The sequence below is a fragment of the Trachinotus anak genome, unplaced genomic scaffold (assembly GCF_046630095.1).
Source record: "Trachinotus anak isolate AG129_WGS33_773 ecotype Australia unplaced genomic scaffold, CSIRO_AGI_Tana_v1 ptg000018l, whole genome shotgun sequence".
NCBI classification, from domain to species: Eukaryota; Metazoa; Chordata; class Actinopteri; order Carangiformes; family Carangidae; genus Trachinotus; species Trachinotus anak.
The window spans coordinates 1,710,378-1,737,447 of NW_027273869.1; the positions used below are offsets into that span (position 1 = coordinate 1,710,378).

General features: G+C 44.6%; 1 protein-coding gene across 1 annotated transcript in view; it reads left to right on the top strand.

The window, feature by feature from the left end:
* mpped1 (metallophosphoesterase domain containing 1) overlaps nucleotides 1-27,070 on the top strand; it is a 76,647-nt gene that overhangs the window by 23,203 nt on the left and 26,374 nt on the right. Inside the window, exon 4 of the mRNA XM_071502770.1 lies at nucleotides 14,470-14,695. Coding sequence (XP_071358871.1) covers nucleotides 14,470-14,695 — 226 coding nt within the window. The remainder of the gene's footprint in view (nucleotides 1-14,469; nucleotides 14,696-27,070) is intronic.

Consider the following 27,070-nt stretch of genomic DNA (forward strand, 5'->3'; position numbering starts at 1 on the left):
CACACACACACACACACACACACACACACACACAATCACACAGATGAATGTAACTCAGCTGTTTGTGTGCAGAGTAAATTTACACAGATCAGGTGTAGTCGTCATGTAAAACCTTCTGCTCCACACTCTCTCCACTTTATCGTTCTTCTCTCTCTCTTTCCTTACATTCCTCTTTTATTCTTATTTTCTTTATCTTGTTTGGTTTGTTTCTCTTTTCATCCCTTTTCTCTCCCTCTGTCATTCTTCCTTCCACTCCTCGCTGTCGTCCATCCTCTCTCTTTCTCTCTTTCACTTCAGATTTTTCTCTTCTTCCACTTTCTCTCTCGTTTTTCTGTCCTCTCTCTCTCTCTTGCTTGGTGGCAGCTCTGTGCGATTCTCCTCTCAGCTCTTATTTTTAGCAGGAAGTCAGTCAGCTCTCGGGGGCCGCTGGCTGCCGCTCAAGGCTTTGTCAGGGATGGTGAGCGCTGCAGGAGAGGGGGAGAGAGGAGGCAGCAGATGAAATTCACACAGAGAGAGGAGCTGGGGAAGAAGGAGGTGACAGAGAGGGAAGAGGTGGAGGGTCCAGAGGAGAGCTGCCTTACCTGGGTAAACTGACTAACTTCTGCCCACTGTTGTCATGGTGATCGCTACAGGTCCAACTGTCAGTCACACTGTATTAGGTGTGTGTGTGTGTGTGTGTGTGTGTGTGTGTGTGTGTGTGTGTGTGTGTGTGTGTGTGTGTGTGTGTGTGTGTGTGTGTGTGAAGTTGTTATTTTTGGCAGACTTTGGTTCCTCCACACGTCTTGAACTTAAGTTAGGAGTTTTCCTTCCAGTATTGTTGACGCAGTTCGGGAAATCAAGCAATCAATCAATAGAAGATCAATGTAGTGGCTCAGGTTTCAGGAATATTCTTGCTTGGGCTACTGGTCGGGATAAACAGGCAGGTAGAGTCACTGTGGACAGAAAGTTTCAGCTTCATGATGTGATGTTCAGGTGCAACAGGTGTGAGTGAGAACAAGACTCACTCTTCATACAGCAGAAAAATACAGGACGGTAAATAAGGTGGGAATTTAACTTCTACAGTCCTGTTCACACCTGTTCACACCTTCATATGCAAATAAACAGGTATGTGATGCGTTTTTAGTCAGAGAGAGAGCGAGACTGAGAGAGCGAGAGCTCTACATTGAAATAAAGTTTTATTTTCAGAGGACATCAATAGAGGAGGCGGTCCTTCAGAGGATGTCAGTAAAGGGGGCGGTCCTAAAAGAATGTGGTCCAAGTCACCTCTGAATGTGGTCTGAATGATCAGACCTCAGATGTGTCCTTTATGCGTTCACACCTGAACTTAGGCGGGGAGCACACTGTGTCACATCTTAGTTTTCATTTTGGCACCAATGTTAACAGGTTAGAGCAGACACACTACCTGTGTGACACACATGTCTCACACCTCGCAGCTGCGTCATGTGACCTAGAGGTTCGGCGTCTCGCCTGTTTTTCATGTGACCTGGCTCCAGCAGAAACAGAGGGAGGCTCATCTGAAGACAGACTGTCACAGCAGAGAGACCAGACTGTCCCCTTTCAGAAGCTCCTTCAGGTGTGTCCTTCTTTTCCTGGATATCAAAGGGCCCAAAAAGTGGATCCTTCATGGTCCAACATATCCCAAAATCCATTGCATCGGTAATGAAAATAATTTGTCAGCAAACAGGCCTCAGAATCTATGACAGCCACAAACAGTTCTATGTGATGTTGCTGGGATGATGTCATAGTGACATCATCCCAGCAACATCACATAGAACTGACACCTTCCACTATAGTCTCTATGTCTAGGTTAAATCAGTATGACACAGAATATAACAGAAAAAGATGAATATATTTTCAACCATGTCAGTAGCTGCATGTGGAGACAGTGGAGTTTTGAGACATTTCCTGTCAAAAATAAATCAGAACTTATTTCATAATGAAAAGAAATCAAACATTTGAGTAACCTGTAAACTCTATGAAGAGAGAGATGCAGCTGATAGCGGCAGCGATGGAGGCAAAAATGTAAAGTCAGTTGTAGTTAAAGAAATAAAGCTTGAAAACTCACCTTTAAGTAAAATAAATCATAAATTAAGTTGTTTTAAAAGTATATTTCTTTTGGCTGTGTTACGCACCATGATCTTTGATACTACAAATACTAAATACTAGGAGTTTTATTATTTACTGCTGTGAGTTCCTGTTTGTCTGAGGCTCTGAAGGACGACTGCAGGAGCTGCACAGCTCTGGATTGTTGGGGAAGGAGGTTAATTGTGAGGGACAGGTGTGTGTGTGTGTGTGTGTGTGTGTGTGTGTGTGTGTGTGTGTGTGTGTGTGTGTGGGGTTAGTGAGGGCTAGTCAGGGTAAGAGCCAGACCTGGAGCTCTCAAGCACCAGCACTTCAGTCCAATTGTCTCCAATAATGGCCTCTTTGATCAGGCCTTCAGCGCGTGCACACACACACGCCTGCCAGCGCACACACACAACAAGCATCCACATGGATTTTATAAGGCAAAGCTTTCCCCGGTGTTTGTGTGTTTGTTTGTGTGCGCTGCCCTCGCTGTTGACTTGAATGGCGTCTTTATTCATGTGGTGTGATAGCGTGAGCTGGCGGAGCAGAGCGCGAACACACTGCAGTGAGTGTGTTTAAATATGGATCTCATTGAGCTGCAGATCTGACACGGGTCAGGAGAGGAGCACTTTTAATTCTTAAAGCCTTTGTTCTCTTTTCCTTCTGTCTGACTCGGTGAGAACTCCACTGTCATCACACACACACACACACACACACACACACACACACACACACACACACACACACGCCCCATAGGTTCACTATAGAAAAATACAGATCAACCAACTACCATCTGGCCACAATAAGTGTTTTTCTGTTTTTCCCTTAATTTGAGAGTTTCCTCCACAGAATGTGTGAAACCTTAAAGGAATGTTAAAGAAATATTTTGGAAATATTTTCTCTCCTCTACTGAAAACATGTAATCCCTAAATATTTTCCCACAGAAGAAGAGAGGCTCTGATCCTCTCCTCTGATTGGCTGACTGTTTTCTGAGTGATCGAATAAAAATATAGCAGATTTGAGGTAAACAGTCAGAGAAACCAAATCCTGCAAGGTTGGATGGTGGGACCAGGTGGGTGGGGTTTGGGGCGTGGCTGAGGGCGGTGACTGCTTTGTTGTGACATCACAAAGTTCCAGAAGTCCTGACGGCTGGTTTTAAGGCTCAGTTTCTGAATACAGGCTGTGTGCATTTCTCTGTGGACTGAGGCTTTGATACTTTCACAGTATTAATATAGAACCCAGACCTGCTTTATAATCACAAACACATGGACATCTACCTTGGACTGGATGGAGCTTTAAAACCTTTAGACTGTGTGGACCTTTAAATGAATACACCACCTATGGGCTTTAATGTTATTGGCTTTCATCAGTGCCTCTGACTCCCTCTGATAAAACACAACCACAGGCCTCTCTCTCTCTGACTCTGGGATCTGCAGCCTTTAGCATCTCTGCTCCCTCTCTTTATTTAGTGCCTGCTCCGCTCGGTTCCTCTTTACTGCTGAATAATAGATAAGTGACGACCATGATGCGATTGCCGTGTAGGCACTTTAAATGCAAGTGTGTGTTTTTTCTTGGCTCAGGGGAGAGAGAGTGTGTCTAACTCTCCTCCTTCCTCTGCATCTGTGTGTGTGTGTGTGTGTGTGTGTGTGTGTGTGTTTGGGGTTGGGGTGATTTCTGCCCCTCCATCCTCTCTCAGGTGTTGTACCCCCCCTCTGGACGTCCTCTTCCCCTCCTCAGCCCGCCTTCCTCTCCTCTCAGCTCGCTCCCTTTAACGCGGTAACTGTGAGGACATTAAACTTTCATGACTGCTGTCTTTTTCTTCTCAGCTCCTCTTCTGTCCTCCTTCGTTCCCTTTCTCCTTTCCTTCCTTCCCTATTGCCTCATCCCTGTTCTTGCCACCTTCCTCCCTCTCTCTTCTTCTCTCGTATGTCCTTCCTCATTTTACCTCATTTTGTCTTCGCTCTCCCTCTTTTATCCCCCTCCTGTTTACCCAGCAGTGACTGTTGCTGGAGGAGAGCATAATGAGGAGGTTTGACTCTCCTTTATGGTTTTTAACATTGGGAAACTCCACAGAATTTCAAGTGACTAGAAATTTAAACAAACCGTTTCCCATCTGTCCCTCACTGCTTTTGTGTCTTCTATTTGCATACTTGAAAGACTGTGTGTGTGTGTGTGTGTGTGTGTGTGTGTGTGGGGGGGGGGGGGGGGGGGGGGAGATGTAACAGGATGTGTGAATTGTGTTAGAAACGTCCTCTTTTTTAAAGAAGCACTTCACGTTCAGGAGACATTTGGATGGAAGTGAAGCCTCGGTGGATGTGGCTCGTGAAATGATGGAAATGTTTTACCTCTGTCTGTTTGTCTCAGATTCGTTTTCTGGGTCAGTATCAGTGTAGATGATAACTGTATGCAAACTGTTGCTGAATCTGTACCAACCCTCTGACAAGCAGGAACAGAGAGCAAACAAACAAGAGGCCAAATTGTTAAAGACTTAAAGGAGGTATGTGTAAGTTTAGCTACTGCTACATAGCTAACGTTAGCATTAGCAGCTGTTTATTCACCAGTATCAAAGAAACATAGTTCAGCATCAAACTTCATCCTTCACTCACCAACATCTGTCTCCAGAGGTGGAGACAAACACCAACGTTAAATGTTGTCTCTGTCACGTCTTTTCCACTACTGAAGTTAGCATGCTAACCAGCTTGCCCCGGCTCAGTCAGCTTTCTGATACAGAGTCACTGCAGCATCTGTATTATAATCTCTTGTATTGTAAACGCAGCAATGGCTGAATGTCAAACCTGGTGAGTAAACAGTTGCTAATGCTAACAAGAGATCTTCCTCTTTTCTTCTTTTTCTTTTCTTTTTCTTCTTTTCTTTTTCTTTTTTCTTCTTCTCTCTTCCTCTTCTTTTCTTCTTCTTTTCTTCTTCTTGCTGTCATCATGTTTTTTGCTGCATTTTCTGTGTGAAACGTGCGCACACAAACACACACATCCCCAAATGATGTGTGTCTGTGTCCGCAGTCCACCATCTGTGTCCACATCCATCCGAGAGCGAGTGAAAACCATTAATTGACTGTAGGGGTACACTGAAATTAAATATTGCCCCTTAAAGAGATGATTCAGGCAGCAAAACATCCAGGCCTGGCTTCTCGGCTCGAATCTAACCCATGTACTTCCACATCTGGGCAGATTCCAGCTGTTATCCTCCAGAAGGTTTTCTGTGTTTGCCAGAATTGGTCCAGATGTGGAAATAGCATCTGACGATAATGCTGTATATGGGCCAGTATTGGGCTCTGGAACCGGGCATTTATTGGGCCAGAAAACAACAAGAAAGTGGCCCAAGTGTGGGTCGGATTTATTTTCCTATCAGCAATTTAATATGTCATATCCATGAAGTTAAGACTTGCAAGTGACAGAGAGAAAAAAAAAGAATAATGAAATGTAGAGCAGCAGAGGCAAAGAAACAGACTTTAGAGCCAAAGTCAGGCTCCATTTCCCATAATGAAACCAACAGCCCCTCCCTACCTGGTTAATGACCATGTCTGTTCAACCCCTCACTTCCACAGGCTGAATGTGAAGTCTGCAAACCCAATCTAAAATAACCCCTTCATTGTGATGACAGAGTTCATTTCCCAGCTTTACAAAACTCATCCAAAAACACAGAAGACACGGCACAACTGTTTTCACAGGCGGAGACTTTAGCATTTAGCTCAAAGCTCTTAGACCCTTAGTCCTATTTCGTAAAGTGATAGTTGTGGTCATGTGAGGTGGGGTTGTGTGAGGTGATCATGTACAGTCAGTGTGTTACCTGCAGTAGGTTCAGATCAGTTCGGAGAGGCAGCAGGAACAGACACACTAACAGAGAGATGAGCTGCTGTGTTCAGGGTCAGCAGGAAAAACGTGTTTTAGACACTTTTAAAAGAATCAGTCCAACATCTGATTAAATGTTCACTTAATTTAGATCATTTTCAGAACTTCCGTCAAAACAAAGTGGAGTTTAGCTCTTTCTTATTCACTCAGCTGACCTGCAGCTGTGGCATAATACAGTGATGCACTGTAGGTGCACTCAGGAACACAATAGTTCAGCAGTTGAGAGAAACGTAGAACCAAAGGAAAGAAAAAGAAAATATAAAAACACCTAAATCTTGGATTTTACAGAATTCGTCAAGTTGGAGCTGGTCTCAGACCTGTGCCTGCCTGCAGATGCCTCACCATGTGATGATAAAGTGGCTCTGACAGGAACATGAAGGTAATGCAGTGCACAAGGGTTGTAGTTTAGCACTGGGTAAATGTGGCACTGGGAGGAATCCATTTTTAAAAACAGACATGGGACAGATGGCGGGTGGCCAGTCCTTTAATTCATCAGCATTCGTCAGGAGCCCACGTCACTGCTTCTGAAAGTTGCAGCTTAATCTTCAGCCACATTATCCTGGAGGCGACGTCGTCACACTGAATGTGGAAGTGGAGCAGACAGGATGAAAGAGACAGAGATGGAGTGTAGGAGAGAGACAGAGAGGAGAGAGACCACCTACGACGCTGCTTGATGATGCGCTGATCTGTCTTTGTCAGTGTGTCTGTGTGTGTGTGTGTCTGTGCCTGTGTGTGTAATGCATTATGCTCAGAGCGGACATTGTGGAGTGTGAGGCGGTGCTGCTGTACACAGATAACATGTGTGTTTTGGATGCGTGGCTCAGTAGGTGGTGTTTGTGTATGCTGCCTCATAATTGCTGCTTGTCTTTGTTTTGTGTCTGCTTGTGTGATTGTGTGTGTGCGTTTGTGCGTTTGTGATGAGAAGCAGCAGTGTGTGGGTGGGGAGTTAAATGAAATGAGTGAGTATTAAGTTTAAGCCGAGGTGGGAAGGCAGAAGTCTTCCTCCATCATCCCTTACTCACCTCTCTCTCCTTCATGTGACATATTACTTCTCTCACATCAAGTCTTCCCTCTTTGTCTCGTGCGCACACACACACACACACATGCACGCTGTAAAGGAATTAGGACTGATCCGAGCTGAGTCTTTAGCTTGTCTGTCTTTGAACATCAGTGCCGTTGCTTTTGAAGCTTCCCTTTGAATTACTGCATTTCTGTTTATGCGCAGGCAGATAAAGGCTGTCTGAAGCTGCACTGTGTTCTAAAGACATAAGCTGTGGGCTGTATACACACAAACATCCACCGGCACATGTGCTTACACACACCGAGCTCAGTATAAGAATGTTTTGGGTGTTTCTTGTAGTTTTGACCATCCCAACTCTCAGTTGTGATTGGACATTGTACTCGGTGGAGTGGCTGCTGAGACCTGGGTGGTGGTAGAATGTAGTTGTGTTGAAGCAGACGATCAGTTTATCTGGATGATGGAAAACACTTTATTTGGAGTGAGTGTGTCTGTGATGTTGGTTATATCCTTCATTCTACAGGAGACACAGCAGCTTGAAACTGAACCAGGATGTTGGTATGTTAACTGTGATCAGTGTGGTAATGATTTGATCACTCTCTTCAGTCTCTCCTCCAAACCTGAGGCTTGGGGACTGATCTCAACCAGTCATGTGATGAGTATAGTCTTATCATAAAAAACACTGACGCAGCCCACGTAGCTACAGCTTTGTGTGACGTATGATGTTAGCTAAGCCTGCAGAGACACACGTGGTCCAGTGTACACTACATCAGGTGTCACAGGTGAGTCCTCACAGACTTGGGCAAATAACAAAACGTTGGTCACACAGACATGAGATGACCTCTAAGTCTGCTAAGCTAGTGTGTATGTTCTGGTCAAAAAGGAAAAATGAAAGGATAAACATTTTTGGTAAATAGGCTCATTAGATTTACTGCCAAGAGTTAGATTAAAGGTCCATCCAGTCTAAAGGTAGATGTCCATGTGTTTGTGATTATAAAGCAGGTCTAGGTTCTATATTAATACTGTGAAAGTATCAAAGCCTCAGTCCACAGAGAAATGCACACAGCCTGTATTCAGAAACTGAGCCTTAAAACAAGCCGTCAGGACTTCTGGAACTTTGTGATGTCACAACGAAGCAGTCACCACCCTCAGCCATGCCCCAAACCCCGCCCACCTGGACCCACCATCCAACCTTGCGGGATTTGGTTTCTCTGATTATTTACCTGAAATCTGCTATATTTTTATTGGATTGCTCAGATAACAGTCAGCCAATCAGAATCACTCTTTCAAGTGAAGACAGTGAGTGCACGTATAGGAAAAGCTGAAGATGATATCCCTGTGTAATAGTTCTGGCTTTGAGCCCTCAGGAAGGTCTAGAGTGATTTTTTTGGTCCCACCCACTGTAAATCAAAATGTGATTGGTTAATTCACCTGCCACTGTCTAAACAAACTTCAGGTCTTCTGTCCTAACCAATGAGTGAGCCAGCTGACCTTTGTTCTGCTTAGAGACAACACAAAAAGAAGAATCTGATTGGATAACTCTGTTATCGTTGTTTTAGGACAGTAAGGATCAGAAATTCTCATACATTTAAAAATAAATGCGACCTCATGTTGTGTCATCTTTACACACTTTAAAACTTTTGTTCATCATTTAAGTTTTCAGAACAGGTTCATCAAGTGCTCACATTTCTGATACAGATCTGATCACCTATGAAACGTGGATCACAGATCTTGTTTTGAATATGTGGTTCCAGTTTTGTTAGTAGGGAATCAAACTGTACCACTGAGCCTCTGACGTCCACGATTTGGATCATTCCTCAGGTCCTGACTCAGCAGGTGAAATTCTCCTGATGGGCCAGTATTTTCTCTCTTTGGTGAGACGACCACAAAATCATCTTCAGTGCTTGACAGCTCTATTTTGACTGTTTGCTCATTTTTTTCAATTATAAAATTATAAACACACTGGCCTCAGTGTTTGAGGTTTCTGTGTGTGGCGGTTTTTATTGGCTGATGGATTTAAAAAAAAATACAGATTTAGACTTGGTGTAAAAACCGGAACCCTTTGATTTCTGGTGGAAAATGAGGCTACAATTAGAATTAGAAGAGAATAATAATGGAATGAAAGATATTAGAGAAGACATTTAAAATGCTGATATGTTTGTCCCTGATGGTTCTCCACTGTGTGACACGGAGGTAGCATCAATCAGGAGGACCAGGAGAGGATAAGCATAGTTAGCATAAAGACTTGAATCAGGAGGAAGGAGTTGGTTTAGTTTGTACCCAGGATGTGTTAATCAGTGAGTTTAAAGGGTGACGGTCGTTGTGTTTTAATGTTAGAGCCAGGCGAGCTGTGTCCCCTGCTCCTTATGCTAAGCTAATCACCTCCCAGCTCCAGGACAGACATGAGGGCAGCACAGGTGACCGTACACACGGCTGTGTGGTCTGATACTGTTGTGTAACTTCTCACACATTTAAAGCTCAGATGCAACAGAAACATTTGACCTGAGATGTAACAGACTTTTTATTTTATTGTATGTTCATAGAAAGTTCTGGCTGCTGCTGCCTGCACACATGCATTCACTCACACTGACACACACTGGTATTCATTTAATCATTTTGAGTTGGCAGGGAATATTTGGCCCCTACTTTCCACAAGTACACACACACACACACACACACACACACACACACACACACACACACACACACACACACACTCACTCACTCTTTGGTATTAAGTTATTTGGCAGGACATTTTGGCCACTAGTTTTTGGTATCTATGCACACACACTTAGGAATTAACTTTGTCTTGGCAGGCAGGAAATTTATGGCTTTTTTTTTTTTTTTTTGTTTCTGCATGCACACAGACACACACATATAAGAACACACACACACGCAGACACAATGGGCAGTAATCCCCCTGTACATGCCAGAGCTGTGGACAGAGCAGGGATTTTCCTCTTCAAAGAGCAGACCACCCATCACCGGAACAATGGTGGCCCAACTCTGGGAGATTTCCTGTGGCGGTGGTGGGAATACACACACACACACACACACACACACACACACACACACAGACAGACACACATGGCTGTATTATGTGTAGGCATACACACAATCATATGCATACATACATAAACATTACACTTATGCATAGACTCCCAGGAACATGTATGTACCTGTGTGCTGTATGTGGCATTTATACAGACACACACACACGCACACACACACACACACACAGAGAGCTCATGGAGGGTGGAGGTTTTTGTGGTGACAGACAGACAGACGGATATCTTGGGGGGGGGGGGCAGGTGCCTGACAAAAGAGCAAAGATACTGAGTGAGAGGAGGCTGGAGAACCAGAGAGAGATGAAGGGATGAAGAAGGGATGAGGAGATGAGGACAGACGGACATACGGAGGTCCAGCTGTTTCCACTCCTGGAAACAGCCTCACTTTCAGCCAGCACTGTCCCGTGTTTTCCTCGAGTCCCCCCCCCCCCCTCGCTCGCCCGCTAACTTATTGTTTTCCCTCTCTTGTTATTTCGCGCTGTGGCTGATTCACTCACAGACGATTTCAAAGTATTTGTTGCTTTAAAGCAGCCTTTTGAATTCAAAGACAAAAGATGGCGGCTGACAAAGAGCACCCCATGTGTTGTGGGGGAATATCGCTCCAAATGTTTAGATGCCCCCCCCCCCCATGCACACACACACACACACACACACACACACACACACACACACACACACACACACACACACACACACACACACACACACACACTTCCACCCACATCCTCTTCTTTTTTTCTTCTTTTGTCACAAACCAACAAAGCCATCTGATGGAGAAATTGTCTTTTTGTGATTGATTTGTTCTTTGTGCAAAGGCACAATAACACATTCATTTTTAAATTGTTATTATTTCTATATTGACAGACAGCAGTTGGCTGGGACAGGGAATTACAATAAACAGGTGCACACACACACACACACACACACACACACTGCTGTTAGTCAGATACGTGATGTTCAGCTCGTTGGTATTCACACCTTGTCATTTTGCAGCTTTTTTTTTTCTGGGGGAAACTTTCAGAAAATTCATCCATGAAATTGAAATTTAATTCTGCTAAGTAAGAGTGTGTGTGTGTGTGTGTGTGTGTGTGTGTGTGTGTGTGTGTGTGTGTGTCCATCCAGCTGGTGGAGTTTTATATTCCTCCCTGTGATTTATTTTTCGCAGTTTACAGTTGGCCATCAAACTTCATGGGTGAAAAACTGCTCACGTTGCAGAATTTCCCTGCAGAAACAGATAGTGTTTATTTGTTGGAGAATATATGAGCGCTTTATTCCCTCGCTGTCTTCTTCAGGCTCACACACACACCCACTGACACAGCTTTCCCTGCTGTTTGCTTCCATTTCCTTGTCTCTCCTCTGACAATTGGAATTACCACATTTCTTGATGTATATTTGCAGATATGAGTGGACAGCCTTGTTTGATATAAAGTGTCCCACCGTCTTGGCATATTACTACGTTTCAGCTCATAGACTAAACTTGATATTTTCTTCCTGACCTTACTTCATTCATTTTTCATTTAGGCTGTACATGCAGGCTCAGGTCAGTCCAGGTTTCATCTATCACTTCACACCCAGGCAGCTCCAGTCTTCACAGTCTGACACAACAAGCTAAACAAGTCTCCAGGTAGATGCTGAGCTCCCATGCAGCTCCTGGCTCCTCTCCTGGTGAGCTTCTCTCCCACAAACTGTCACAGCCGTCGTTAAGGCTGCAGAGAAAAGTTGTTTTGTACACACTGTCGGTGAAACTACAGACTGAGTTGTCTGTGTGATGAATCTAAATTACACACATTCTTCTTCACACACAACACATTCTTAAACTGCACAGTTAATATTCTCATGTTATGAATGGATCAGATGACTAAGTGTAATTTTAATTAATTTCATTGTGAGAAAATTACAGGGAATTATCACCCAACCCTGCAGGTCCCTTCTGTTTGATAAAGCCTTTTAGCCTCTTTTAACTTGTTTTGGCTCTCAGTAATCTCATCAGTGTTGTTTCCAGCAGAAGCAGGCAGGTGCATCAGAAACCAAACATCACTTAGCTTTAACTTTAATAAATGGCCCATAATAAGAATATGTGACATCCTGTATGAATTTATATTCTGTTATATCTGTGTTAGTCTCAGTGCTAATTTGCTACTGAATTGAAGCTCATGTAAATTTATATTTGTGCATTTTTAATCAGTTGAAAACAAATTTTCAAAATTGTACACACACATTTGAAGAATAACATTTTTCAAATATGGTATATTAAAAACAACATATTGATAATGTATGAAAATAACAATTTTCAAATATAATATATGGAAAATAACATACAATATAATAATATGTACATAACATTCAGATAATACATGAAAAATAATATTTGGGTAATATATAAAAAATAATATATTAATCATATATAAAAAATATTTATAGTAACAGTATAGTAACATTTTTCAAATGTTTCATCTCAAATCATCAGATATTGTGTATTATGATTACCTTATGGGACAGGACTGTTGAACTAGTGTCAGGTCCATTGTGTAAAGACATCCATAAAAGCTGAGCACTGGTTAAAAAAATTCACGCAGGGTAAAGTTCTGCAGCCAAATAAAAAAAGTATAGTAAGTCCAAAAGTGTAATGTTTGCCTGATTATTTCTGTATTTCCTCACTAAAAATGTGTCAGTATTTGGGGAAAAAATACCTGGAGCAGAGAGGTCGATACTGGACAGAGCTGTCTGTGGGATGTGAAACACATTGATTTCTGCTCTGTTAGTCATCCACATAATGTGCGGGGATTTGATGCAGTTTTCTCGTTACCGTCAGTGCTTTGTGTGGGGTAGAAACAAACTCACTGAGCGCTCAGCTGTCCCGCGAGCTTCAATAGAGATTCAGTTGAAGATAATGATGGAATTCTTATTTTGCAGTGAAATCTTCCTTCAACCTCGGTTTATCCAGGGACGACTGAACAAACACTTCAGATGCCAAAGTCTGATGAGAGGAATCGAAAACATCTTTTGATTGTGCGGTGGCGTGTGGGTCCATGTGCCTTTATGGAGGTGCAGCCCCACATTTACGAGGCTTTTTGGTGTCGGCTTGACAACTAAACACAAGCCCTTCTGCCAAACAAATGGGAACTGTGCTGGGGAGAGGAGGCGGCCCGGGCCCAAACTGCAGAGATGGGCACTCTGTGACAGCTGCTTTCATCTCGTTATTATTCCTCCTTCACACTCAAGGATTTTTGGGCTTCCTAAAGTATTTCTGTCGCTCTCTCCCTCCTTCTAACCCCCACTCTTTCTCCCTTTCTGTCAGCAGGCTGTGATTGGCTGTTATGACAGAGCCATCGCCAGGCTGTCAGCCACTTATAAAGCTCAGTTTAATTACTCCTTTTCACTCACATGACACATTCATGCACAGATGCATACAAACTCGCGCACACACACACAGGAAAGTCGCTCACAAACACACCCTGCTGACACACAAATCAGTGTGTTCAGCTGTGGACCACGTCGTCCTGGCAGTAAAAAAAACGCTGTGGTGACCGAACCCTCCGTCACCTGCTCCACCTGACACAGCAGCCCCCAGATGTTAGTGTTGTCTCTGTTTCCTCGGCAGACATTTGAAAACGTAACATAGAATTGTGACGGTCTGGTCACTGCTGGGTTGATGGGCATCGGTTGCTCACGGCCCATGCTGCACCAGCCACTGAACAGCCAATTAAAGCCAGGGGGAGCGAGGAGAGGATTGGGGGATGATGTGACGGACTGAGAGGTTGATTAGAGCAGGATGATGAAAGAGAGAGGAGAAGAGAGGCAGCAGCAGTTGCCATAGTTGGTAAATGTTTAATATTCTGTGAGGTAAACTTCACAGTGATCACTCTGTCTGCCTTCCCTCCTCATTGCTCCTCCAGATAAAGATTCCCTGGCGGACGCGTTCCGCCATGCTTCCGTAAACAGAAGACGGCAGTGCAGTGGGTTGCAACCCTGACTGATGGAGGGAAGCTAAGACAGATGTACAGATTTGCTGGAAATGAAGGGGGACAATGAGAGAACCTTGTCGCATGTGAATGCCAAGCCATCTGGGATGGGTTTCATGCCGTCCTCAATTTTCCTTCTCCTCCTTGTCTCTCCCCATGCCGCCTGTCACCCTCCTCTTCTTCATTTCCTTCCCTCACACCCTCCCCGACATCTCATGTCTCTGTCTCCCCGTCCATGTCCTGATGTCTCTTTCCATTTTCTATTTCCTCCTCTCACTGCTGCTCCGCTCCTTTTTACTTTTACACCTCTCCTTTATTTCCCTCTTATCGTTTCTTCCCCCTCTCTGTTGCCAAATTTTGCCTCCTCACTGCATTCCTCCTCCCTGATCACTCCCCTCTTCTTTTTCTCTTATTTTCCTGCCTTACCTCTTTGTCCTCTTCCTTTCCTTTCCCTCCCCTTCTTTACTATCACCCCCTGCCTCCTCTGTTAGGTACCCTGCCCTACGACATCAAAATAGTAATTGCCGGAAACCATGAGCTGACCTTTGACCAGGAGTTTATGGCCGACCTGATCAAGCAGGACTTCTACTACTTCCCCTCAGCGTCCAAGCTGAAGCCGGAGAATTACGAGAACGTCCAGTCTCTGCTCACCAACTGCATCTACCTGCAGGACTCTGAGGTCACCGTGCGGGGCTTCAGGATCTACGGCTCCCCCTGGTGAGTAACTGCTACCACTGCACTGGACACAAACCAAGCACCTTGCACTGCAGGTGCTGAAGAAAGCACCTGGTTGGTTCACTTTGATAATATTTATTGTCAGATTCTGTAGGAGTGACACAGTCATGTGATCAGTTGTACACGACAATGTGCATTTGGCCTCATATTTCACTGTGGTCTCCAAAGTCATGGCAGTAGTCTGATATAAGTACAGGAGCCTCAGAGGTCCATTTCTCTGTGGTAGAGTTTTGTATGGGAGTGGTTAGTGAAACCTCATTGGTCACAGTTCCAGCTGTTATCGGTGAGTCCAGGTTTCTAAGTTTGGGTTCTTCTCACTGCTGCTCAGGAGGAAGTGACGCTGCCTTCAGGTTTTTATTCTGCTGTGTCTGCAGAGAACATTTCCCTCAGATGGCCACCACCAGGTCCTGAAAGATCAAACTATACACTGAATCATGTGACATGCTTTGTTTGCTGCCCACATAGCAGAAACTTGACACGTCACACAGACAGATGCATCCTGGGAAAAGAGACAAAGTGCATCACCTCCTACATAAATACACGAGCCCTCAGTCATTTGGTTTTACTCCACCAGTGTGTGTTTTTTCCTTCGAGGTTAGTTGGTGATACTGTTCAATAGGTGATTTATAGATTATGGATTATATATAGGTAACTAATCTATAATCTATATAGATTATAGATTAGTTACCAGATCTAGTTTAGTGTGTATACATTTAAACAGTCCTACACCCAGAACAACCAGTCCTCCACCCAGAACAACCAGAACCTGAAATACCAGTCCTCCAACCAGATCAACCATTCCTCCACCCAGAACAACCAGTCCTCCAACTAGATCAACCAGTCCTCCACCCTGAACAACCAGAACCTGAACAACCAGTCCTCCACCCAGATCAACCATTCCTCCACCCAGATCAACCATTCCTCCACCCAGAACAACCAGTCCCACAACCAGAACAACATCAACCCTCTGATACGACCCATAGCTGTGTCTGCTGAAATAGCACCCCTACAGCAGCAGGTGTACCGGGCCTTGGTTGTCATGGTTACAATAACAAACACCTGGACTGGACTGAAAACAGTGGTCCTGTGTTCGTCACCATGGTTACTATAATAACGGTTGTGGCTTGGTTAGATTTAGGAAAATATGGTGATTTGGGTTAAAATAAGTACTTCCTTAACATTAAACGATCTTTCTTGTCATGGTTACAATAATAACAATTAACAGTCATGGATAATAGAAACTCTCTATAAAGTACGTCACCACACTGAAGTCACACTGACCAAAGCCTGGTTGAAGACAACAGACAAACTGCACTTGTTGCACACTGAGGGGGAGGAGAGGGTCAATAAGGCCCCAGCAGCTCATTCTTGCCCTGTTGCAGATTAATCCAACAGTTGTTTGGTGTGAAGTTCAAATGTTGGTATCATGTGACTCTGTTGTTTCTAACATCATCTGCTCATTTTGATCATTTTAATCATTCATTTGATTTTTTTACTCAGCTTTGACTCATGCAGTTTAATTTTTTTTTGTAACTGAATTCATTGTGGACCAGGATGCTTCCTCTCCTGTGTGTGTGTGTGTGTGTGTATGTGTGCGTGCGTGCGTGCGTGCGTGCGTGCGTGCGTGCGTGCTGCGCTGTGCGTGTGCGTGCACTCCCTCAGTGCTATGTAATTGGTTGGCTGTGATAGCACTGTTCCCAGAGTTCATTGCTCAGGTCCTGCAGAGAGCTGCCTGAGGTCCAAGAGGAAGATGGAGATGGAAAAAAAGGAGGAAAAGAAGAAGAGAGGGAGGAGAGAAGTGAGAGAACTCATGGAGGAGGAGGAGGGGGAGGGGGAAGAGGAGGAGACAAAGGAGAGATGTAGGAGTGAGGTAGGGGGGAACTGGAGGAGCCACAGAGACAGAGAGGGAGTGGGTGGAGGGATGGAGGTGGTTTTATTCAGATTCACTGGCGTGTGTGTGTGTGTGTGTGTGTGTGTGTGTATGTGTGTGTTTCTGACTTAGTTTACTTTAGGGGACCTGTTAATTTGGGACACAACTCGTCCAATTGGGGACAAAAGCCATGTCCCCAATTGTGTGTCATCTGAGTGTGTGTGTGTGTGTGTGTGTGTGTGTGTGTGTGTGTGTGTGCGTGAGCCTCAGGGTGTGTTCCTGCAGCACAGAGGAGCTCCAGCTGGAAGCTCCATGTGTTTCCCCCTCTACACTGTCTGCTCCCATCTTCCGTCCTTAATTCCTTACCTCCTCCGTCTCTCCTTCTTTGTCTCCTTCCATTCTTCCCTCTTACCTTACCCTTCCACTCCATCCTTCTCTCTTTGCCACCTTCAGTTATTCCCTCTCTCTTATCTCTTCCCACACACATCCACCTGCTCCTGTCTCTCTTTTTCTCTCCATCAGTCCCCCACCCCCCACCCACCCACACCAGCCACCTCTCCACATGCTCCATCTCCGGCAGCAGTAGTGGGACAGTGCCTGTTCCGGTCCCTCTGTCGCCATGGCGATGCCTGGCTAGCTCTGCCTTATAGCCTGTGGATTACCCCCCTCCCTCCGTACCACCACCACCACCTCCGCCCCAAGGTGCTGCCTGACTGTTTGACCTCCTGATTATCTGAGTGTTTATCAGTCGTCTGTGACAGGAAATTTTGCCAATACACATCCCATAATACTCCACAAAGATAACTACTGACCCCAGTAAACACATGAAAACATACAGAGACAGGAGCTGTCATTTTACATTTAGTGATGAAAACACAATTTAATATCAGGAAAATACATGTAGTAATGAACTGAGTGTAAAGTTTCACCTTTAATTCAAAATGTTCACTTCACTGAGGGCGGAGCTTCAGTGGCACTTTGTCAAATCCACATTCAGTATCAGATCTGTTAAATGATGTCCAATCATAAGAATACAGAAAAGTGCAAATAATGTTTCGAAGCAATCTTCTAATAACAAAAAATGAAATGGTTGTAGAGGGAAATAAATTCTCAAAATCAATTAGGTTAAAGAGAAAAATAATCTGTAATTAAAACAGAAAATTCAAATGAGAAACAAATAGTTTAAAATCAGCTCAGAGTGAGCTGCTCCAGCGTTGCCATCTTTGCAGTGCCTGTCTCCGCCCCTAACTCCCAGCTAATCTAAATACGGTCACAGAGGTGGGGTGTGTGTAGAGCCCACCTGTTACTCAAAGAGGCCACGCCCTCAATTCTCCATAACTTTAGTCCTTAATAAAATGTAGGTGAGTTACATAAACTTCAGCCCGTACAGTCCGTACAGTTGTCATGAAGGAGGAAATTAGCTCTAGAGACCAGAACAGTTTCTGTACCAGGCTGTTTGTTTCTGCTGTAAAGTTGGACATTTGAACATGGGAGTCTATGGGGACTGACTCACTGCTGGAGCCAGACTCTAGTGGTCATTAGAGGAACTGCAGCTTTCAGCTCTTCACTGCTGAAGCTTCATGTTTCACACCTGGAGGTCGATGGTGTGGGGGGGCTCTGCTCCCTCCTCCTGATGACCTGATGACCAGGTTGTTTGTGTCGCTCAGCCACGCTGAGGACACGCGCACATTTCAGTCTGTGTGCATGTTCCAAAGTGAAGGAAAACAGTGGGGTTACAGGATGTATGAGAATTCACCTCGGTTGTCTGCCACACACACACACACACACACTCAGTGCAGAGAGGACCTAAATGAAAACAGATGGTTTAATGTGTGTGGCTGCAAACAGAGAAAATGTGACCCGGCTGTTTGACTTTTGAGTCATCCTCTACATCTGATGATGAAGAGCATCCAGCCTGCCTGCTCTTCTTCCTCACTCACTTACCAGGCGGCTCATCATTTCACTGTGTGAGAAGTCTATTTTACAGACTGAAGCTGGAGCGAGGTGATAACTGGGTCCTGCTGCACAGGTTTATATTCCAGATGTGGATTTTTCCCTTCAGCCCTGAAGCTGCAGTGAATTGAGCTTCAGGGCCACCGTACATTTAGCTTTTTTATGAATCCCTCTGATGTTGCTGAGAGCAGGTAGTTTAACGTCTTTTTCGACCTGTAACTGTAGCTAGCTTACTGTGTAGGAACCGTATTTTACAAAGCTCTGATTGGTCAACACCACACCTGACATGACCTGGCATGACTACTGATGCAACTCAAGCTATGAAATGTACCTTATATTGAATTTATCACAGCCACTAAGTGATTTCACATTTACTCAGAATTGTATGTTTTCACATACAAGGAATTTTTTCTGGAGATTGGTGCAATTGAGGATCAGGGGGATCAGCAACAGTGGGGCTCTCTAGCCTTGTTGATAAGGCTAATAGCAGATGGGAAGAAGCTATTTTTGTGGCGAGAGGTTTTGGTCCTGAAGGACTGCAGCCTCCTGCCAGAGGGGAGTGTCACAAAAAGTTTGTGTCCAGGGTGGGAGGAGTCAGCTACAATCTTCCCTGCACGCCTCAGAGTCCTTGAGGCGTACAGGTCCTGGAGGGACGGAAGATTGCAGCCAATCACCTTCTCAGCAGAGTGGATGATACGCTGCAGTCTGTTATTGTCCCTCTCCGTGGCAGCAGCGTACCAGATGGTGATGGAGGAGGTGAGGATGGACTCAATGATGGAGGTGTAGAAGTTCACCATCATAGTCCTTGGCAGGTTGAACTTCTTCAACTGCCTCAGGAAATACGTCCTCTGCTGAGCTTTTTTGATGAGGGAGCTGATGTTTAGCTCCCATTTGAGATCCTCTGTGATGGTGGTACCCAAGAAGCGAAAATGCTCCACGGTAGCCACGGGGGAGTTGCACAGGGTGATGGGGGTGGGTGGGGCTGGGCTCTTCCTGAAGTCCACTATCATTTCCACTGTCTTCAGAGCGTTTAGCTCTAGGTTGTTCTGCCTGCACCAGGTCACCAGACGGTGACTTGGTGCAGGCAGAACATTGATATGCAGGTCGGCTCATTGCGCCGACCTGCATATCCATGACTTCAACAGTCAACAGGAGGGTTTAGATCATGTGACGCAGTTGTGTTAGTGTTTGTTGCAGAAGGTATGTACAACTTGTACTTGGTATTTGTTGAGATGAATCACTGTTAAAAGCTTCTCTACTCTTATCTCTACTGTCTACTACACCTAATACAGAAATAAAGATTATTAATGAAGTGTATGCAGAGGAGATGTGGCAAAGTTTTGATTAATTTGTTAAAAAGAGTCCAGAAAGTCAGAATCTTCTCCAGAAATAACAAGACCTAAACGATGCATGGAAAATGTTCTGCACCTATATTTAGGGTCCCATTTTTATGGGACATCAACTTCCTCCAGTTGTCTCATATTGTCTCTGCACCTGTCCAGTGTTTCCCACTGTATCGCTGACTGTTCCTGTCATTTTTGAGTAAAACAAATCATCTCCCTGCAGAATTGTTCACTTTTTACACTAATGAACTCAAACAGGGACGACTGTAAATAAAAGTTCTCTAGGAGATTTTTGCACAAATATAAAATCTACTAGATGAGACAGTTTCCACATTTATGAATCATTATACAAACATGGAATTACAAGGAATTGTCTGTCATTCATTTATTCATTAAAGCTCCATCCAGTCTAAAGGCAGATGTCCATGTGTTTGTGATTATAAAGCAGGTCTAGGTTCTATATTAATACTGTGAAAGTATCAAAGCCTCAGTCCACAGAGAAATGCACACAGCCTGTATTCAGAAACTGAGCCTTAAAACCAGCCGTCAGGACTTCTGGAATTTTGTGATGTCACTGCTCTGAGCCACGCCCAAACCCCGCCCACCCCAACCCATCATTCAGCCTTGCAGGATTTGGTTTCTCTGAGTGTTTACCTGAAATCTGCCATATTTCAGTAGAGAGGCCCGGATCCTCTCTTCTGATTGGCTGACTGACCTGTTGTTACTAGAGCTGCAGAGAGAAGCCTGAGAGAGGAGATGTAAAACTGCACTGAGATGGTTTTTGGTTCTTAAAACCAAAAATATGTGTTCTGATGGATACCAACACTTCAAATTAAACACAGGAGAAGTTACACTATGGACCTTTAACTTTAACATCTTTCTCTTACTGGGCTGAACGCTGCTTTAAAAATCCACTGTTGAACTGAAACATTTGCACAGAAAGAGACAGAATAGTTTCAGTGTCACAGATCTCAGATGCTCAGTATCTCTGAACTACTCTCTACTCATAATTTAGCGACTGAGATTCTCAGCAGCAGAAACCAATCTGGCAACCTCGGGAGATGACATCTGAGTCATTATTAATAATGAGCTGCATGGCCGGGACACGCAGCTCTGCACATTCATGGATCTGCACAAACACAGCCGTGAGTATGCTCTTCTCACTCTGTGCTCATTTTTTCATCAGTAGCCAATTAAGAAGCTCATGTCTGATAGAAAAGAGGAGGGAAAACATCTTCTTCAAAAGCCTTAATCACAAGGACTTGGCCTTCTTCTTCCTCTCTTGTTGTGCATTTACTAAACAAGGTCCCGTCTTGCTGAGCAGAAAATCTTCACTCATGATAATGTCTCATCTTTAAGACGCTCAGACACACAACATTCACAACCAGATAAAACACAACAGGGGTAAGATGTGTTGTCATGCCCCTGGTGACCCCCACCATCATTATTCCCCTGGACACACATGAACCAATCAGCAGTCTGAAATGATTAGTTAGTTAATCTGTTTGATCACTTTGATATATTGAGAATTCATTCAAGTCATTTAAGTCAGACGTTAAAGCAGAACTGCAGGCCAGCTCCTCAAATGTACAGAGTCATGGTTTCATCTTTTCTCTGATGGTGAAGTTCATGACGTCCTGGGGTCATTTCTAGGCTTTCAAGATGGCCACTATTCTGTATTTTTGTATTTTCAACAAACCCCTTGACAAACCAAAACCAACAGTGTCAGCTCCAACCTCAACACCTCATCCATTTACATTACAAATGTATGTTCATTTTTTCTGAGCTCAGTGTAACTTAACTTTTAACATTTAGCAAAAACAAAATAAGGCAAAAAATACACATATCATTTATTATTTTGCTCACTGTAGTTTTTCACAAACAGGAGGAAATAGAGCATTTATGGAGGACTATTTTCAGCGGTGGATTAATCCATATTTGGTGCTTTATTGCAGAGGTTCTCAAACTTAATCTAGGACCAAGATTAGACCACAGACCCCCATGTAATCAGGTTTTAGATTTTAGATGTGTATTACAGATAGAGTTAAACCAGTGACCAAAACATCCCCTCATTGTGTGACTGAAGGTGGGGACCACCATGTACCCCCTCAAGACCCCTGGAGGTCCCCAGACCCCACTTTGAGAGCCACTGCTCTAGTGAGTGTTTGGCAGCAGGTCAGTGTGTAGGACTGAGTCAGACTGAACAGTGTGTGTGTTGATTGTAGTTTTAGTTTTTGAAACAGTGGAATCAGATTCAGGAGGCATTCAGGGTCGCTCTCATCAGAGTAAAATAGAGCATCACCACATTTATCTATTCAACATTTAGCCTATTTTCCAGGCGACAGCAGATATGGTGTAAAACTGTGACATGAGACTGTTTGGCTGGAGGGTCTCTGACAGATGCTTCCAATAATTGAATTTTAGGGGGCAGTCCTAATAACTTTGAAACTAATGGGGTTAGAGACTTGATTTGTTTTCCTCAGGGGTGTTTTTGTGGGGGTCAAGATTTGAGTCTGATTAAGGGAGGACTCTTCAGGAGCAGGGCAGATGAGGAGAGAGCAGTGCACTGGTGCTAATGGGTTAAACTTCTTTAAATGTTCATAATGATGGTCTCTGGGGGGGAGGGGGGGGGGCAGCAGACGCACAAACAGACAGAGAGACAAAGTGGTGTGCTTGTTGACGGGGGATTTGAGCAGAGCAGTGGGAGAGAGAGAGAGAGAGACCCTTTTTTCTTCTTTAAATGAAAACGGCAGAAATGTATCGCTCCCCACTGCTCCGCGCGGAATAATTAAGGACGGAGATGCAAAAGACTCCTTAATTAGATTTTTTAATTATTGAGGATTCACTTCTCCTTCTATAGTGGCCCAATTAAGAAAGCTCATCAAAAACTAAAGAGATGAAGAGAAGCCGTTTTCTTCTTCCTCCTCCCTGCCCCCCCACCTCCCCCCTGTCTCATCTTCCTCCCCCCTCCCTCTCTCCCTCCATCTCCTCTTCCTCGGCTCTCATTTGACAGAAGTGGACTACCTGCGCTCTGTTTGATGGCTTGTCATCGCTGATGAGCGGGAAATGGAAGCGACTCTCTCCGACTTTAATTAACTTACTTGTTTTCACGGCCTCAGTGAAAGTAGAGGAGTAGGGAGGAGGGGGCTGGAGGAGAGGATGGGGCTGGAGGAGAGGAGGTAAAACATGGTGGTGGCGTGTGAAGCTTTTCCTTTAATGATGATGAGTCTAATGATGGTGGAGATGGCTGAAGGTAATTTGACCTTCTCTCTCGTGTTCTCCCTCTGATGAGTGAGTGATGGAGAGAACAGGACCAGCTTCTCTCAGGCCTCTGCTGCTGCTGCTGCTACACGTTTTAGTCCATTAACTACAAACTGTTCAGTCTACATCAGGTTGACTCTGGTTTCCTTCCTTCCAGGCAGACATTGGTTTCACTTCAGGATGCTATAAAGTTTATGTAGATAACTTATCCATCAGAGGGAACATTTGGTGTGTCATGCTGTTGTTCTGCAGTAACGTGGCTGCAAACAAAGAGAACATTCAAGGACAATGTGAGAAACGGCTGCTAACAAGAAATGAAATGAAACCAGCAATTGTTTCAGCCACGTCTCTCACTGACGGACCAGATGTGCTTTACATTAAAATCCAGCTGTTTTCTTCTGCTTCGTCCTCGTAGCTTCAGTGACTGTGTGCAGGTCTGTGGAGCTGCTACTGCCCTGTGTCAGACACATAGGGAGGACTTTACTGCTGAGCTGAACGTACGACTGACCTGAAGTCAGTCAGAGGCCTTCATGTCACATTGGTATCAACTGATCCAAACCAAACAAATTGCTGAATGATGAAGTGGTTTCCACCTCTAATGACAGAATGATTCATTAGGTCAAACCTAAGAAAGAGGTTTTAACTGAACCAGATCGCAGCCACAGTGTCGTCTTGTCAGAGGACAATCAGCTGTTGTAATAGTTATGGGTAATTTTGTGAGGTACACACATAAAAAGACACAAAATATACAGCTGACAAAAGGGGACAGAGGGGACGGACCCAAACACAGATCAGAGACAGAGCTGATGTAGTTCAGTGAGTTCTACAGGTGAGACAGGTGAGGGTCAAAACCAAACACCAGGGAACCAGGTGTCCTTCAGAGGACCTGGTCTATGAAGGTGTGGCCCATCGTAGACCACGAAGACCGACCAGAACGGTCTGGTCTCATTTTCACTCTGCATCACCAGCTATCCCCGCCCTCAATATTGCATCACAAAGCGCCACTCCTGCTGCCTAGCAACCTTGACAACATGTTGCTTTTTTTGAATGAATGAATGTTGTGTGAGAGGACAAATGAGGAGGATAGGTGATATGATGGGGTGTTGGGCTGGTTAGACACTGAGCTGCAGGTGGGAGGAGCTCAGGTAATTGCAGGGCTAATGAGAAGGTGGGACACATGGAGGACACCTGGAGGACAGGTAGAGCAGGGGCATGGCTGAGGAGGACTGGACAGGAGCTGGAGCTTCTGAACTGGACTGAACTGAACTGAACTGATCTGGACTGACCCTGGGAGGAATGTGACAGCCTGTGGTGTGTGTGGAACGCTGTCTTCAGGACTGTGCTGTGCTGCTGTGCAGATGCAGATCTACAGATGCAGGTTCAGGTTTTTTTGGGCCTCCTCACCAGAGTCTGCACTAAATTAACATCTAATTCACTCTGAGACTCTCAAACCCCCGTAGACCCCGTCCTCCCTCCCTCCCTCCCCTCCCCCGCTCCATCCATTTATCCTTCCATTCCTCCATCACCACCTCCATCCCTGTAGCGTTTTCATTCCCACAGGAGCCAAATAAAGTCGCCTATGAACACTGAACATTAATAAACGGGCACTGAAGGGAGTTGGTGGAGGAAAGAAGAAAAAAAAACTTGGCCCACTTTAACACTTGTCACTTTCCCACCCTCTCTTCTCCACCCCCTCCTTTCCCCACCCACCAACCCTCTCTCTTTCTTCGTTCTCCTCTACAGTCATGTCTTCCTCCCTCTAAGTGCTGCCAGTCTGCAGCTGAATAAACAGTTATGGAGGAGGAAGAGCAGACGCGAGGACATTTACTGTGTCGTTTCCCTGGAGGGATTTCTCTTTAAATTACCTGTTAAATGGCCTCCAGGGGCAGGACTTCAGCGTGCATGGATGTGTGTGTCAGCATTTGTGTGTGCTTGTGTGTTATGGCACGCTGCGGGGCATTTTTCTTTCTCTATTTCACACATGCCTTCCCTCCCTACGGCTGGTGGCATTGTCAGGAAAAAAAAACTGGATTAAAGTGATTCTGTCCTTATGTTCCTCCTCGCCTCAGTCTCTCTGCTCTTTCCTCTACGCACTCTGCACACACACACACACACACACACACACACACACACATATACTTCTTTCTGTCTCACCAGTTCATCAGTGAGCAGTTATGTTCGGTGTTTGACCACAGAGTCGGGAGAATCAAGCGCCCGAGCCCCAGCCACAGCGTCTCAGTGTCTTTTTGTGTGCACGCTGGAAACCAGCAGATGAGATGATTCTGCTTCCTCTGAACGCAGCTTCGTTTATTGCAGCAATTTTGCACAAACAAATGTGTTGACTGTGAAACAAGGCAGATTAACTGTGAGTGATCCACTTGCATTAAAATGAGCCTTTGGAGCCAGATAAACATGTAGATGGGGATGTTTTCCCACCGTGTTCTTTATATAAAATTCTTCTACCTCTGCCTTTGCACGCGCTCACCCTGCAGATTATTTCACCATGATTCCAGGTGTTGTTTTGTAACGAGGTGGTGCAATTTACTCTTTTGTGTGCATCCATGTTATTTTATAAATGTTGATTTCAGTGCTGTGTTTCCCTGCATTCAGCTGTGGGTTTATGTGTAGATGACGAAGCACTGGGAGCAGCGGCACTACACTGCTTCTTCATTTACTGGTTCCTGCACCTGGGAATACTGGGACACACATTTTACATACAGTACATTTACAGTCAGTGTCCACAAACACAAATTCTGCTGGACAAGTGGGCATGACTGTTTGTGTTTCTGTTACAACACAGGAAAGATGTTGGGGGACATCCCATACACAAATGTAATATATGTACATACACTGAATACTGTATACTGAATTGAAAAAACACATTATGTAAAAATTATATATTGTATCATCCCTCAGCTCTGAGTCCTCGTTGGGGTCTCAGTCTGAAATGCAGAACGAGGTCTCAGCTGCTAAAGGGACGTTATCATTAGTGTTATGTGGTGAAATGTTCGGGTACTGCAGGAAAATCGTGGCCTACTTTCTGACATGAGAACAGTGCTTGTGTTCGTCCTTTGTAAGGCAGCTGCTGATTGGCTGATAGTGGCTGCTGCAGCTTCCTGTGTGGATCATGTTGACACTGTGGGTTAGGGGAAACCTGTAGGAAGCCTGCCAGTGGACAGGGTTAGGTTTTTGTGCGTACTATGAAATATAATTCTGGACGAAGCTGTCTTGTTTTAAAATTAAAACGTATTAGTGTGGACGCAGCCGTTCTGTTGACGCCGTGTCTGTGTCGGCAGCATTATGGTTATTATTCATTTGAATACAACAGATCTGTGTGCTGCAGCTCTGTTTTTCACTCACCAGTAGTTTATCAGACACAGGAGCAGATTGTTCATCTTCAGTGATGGTGGTGCAGGTACTTTGTGCTCCTCTGCTCTGCTTCCTGTAACTTCAAACTCACCTATACAGAGAGCTCATCACAGTCTGTGTTGTTCCTGAAACTGCGTCTTTGGACTTGAGACTGATCAAACATCCTCAGGCTGTGTTCCATGTCCTGGTCTGTGGAGGCTGCTGTCTGTCTCTGACTGTGATGGATCTCTCCCTGGTGGTGTCTGAACATCATGGCTGCTCCAGTTCTGCCAGTGGAGCTCTTCTGGAAATGTCTCAGAACAACATCACATTTCCCAACATTTTGCCAGTGAAGCACTGGTTCCAGCCAGTTTCTTTTTTATTAAGCGCATGAAGTACTTTTGGGTGGATCTTTCCTTTAAATCCCATCATTAATCTGTTAAAATCGGTGTTTGTCCAAGAACTGATTTGCATTTGAAACAAGAGCAATTAACTCAACCAAATGGCAAGAATGTGATTTGTCTTGAGAAAATTATTCTTCCGCTTTTCGTTGTAACAACAGGAAACACTCACTGTTCTTAG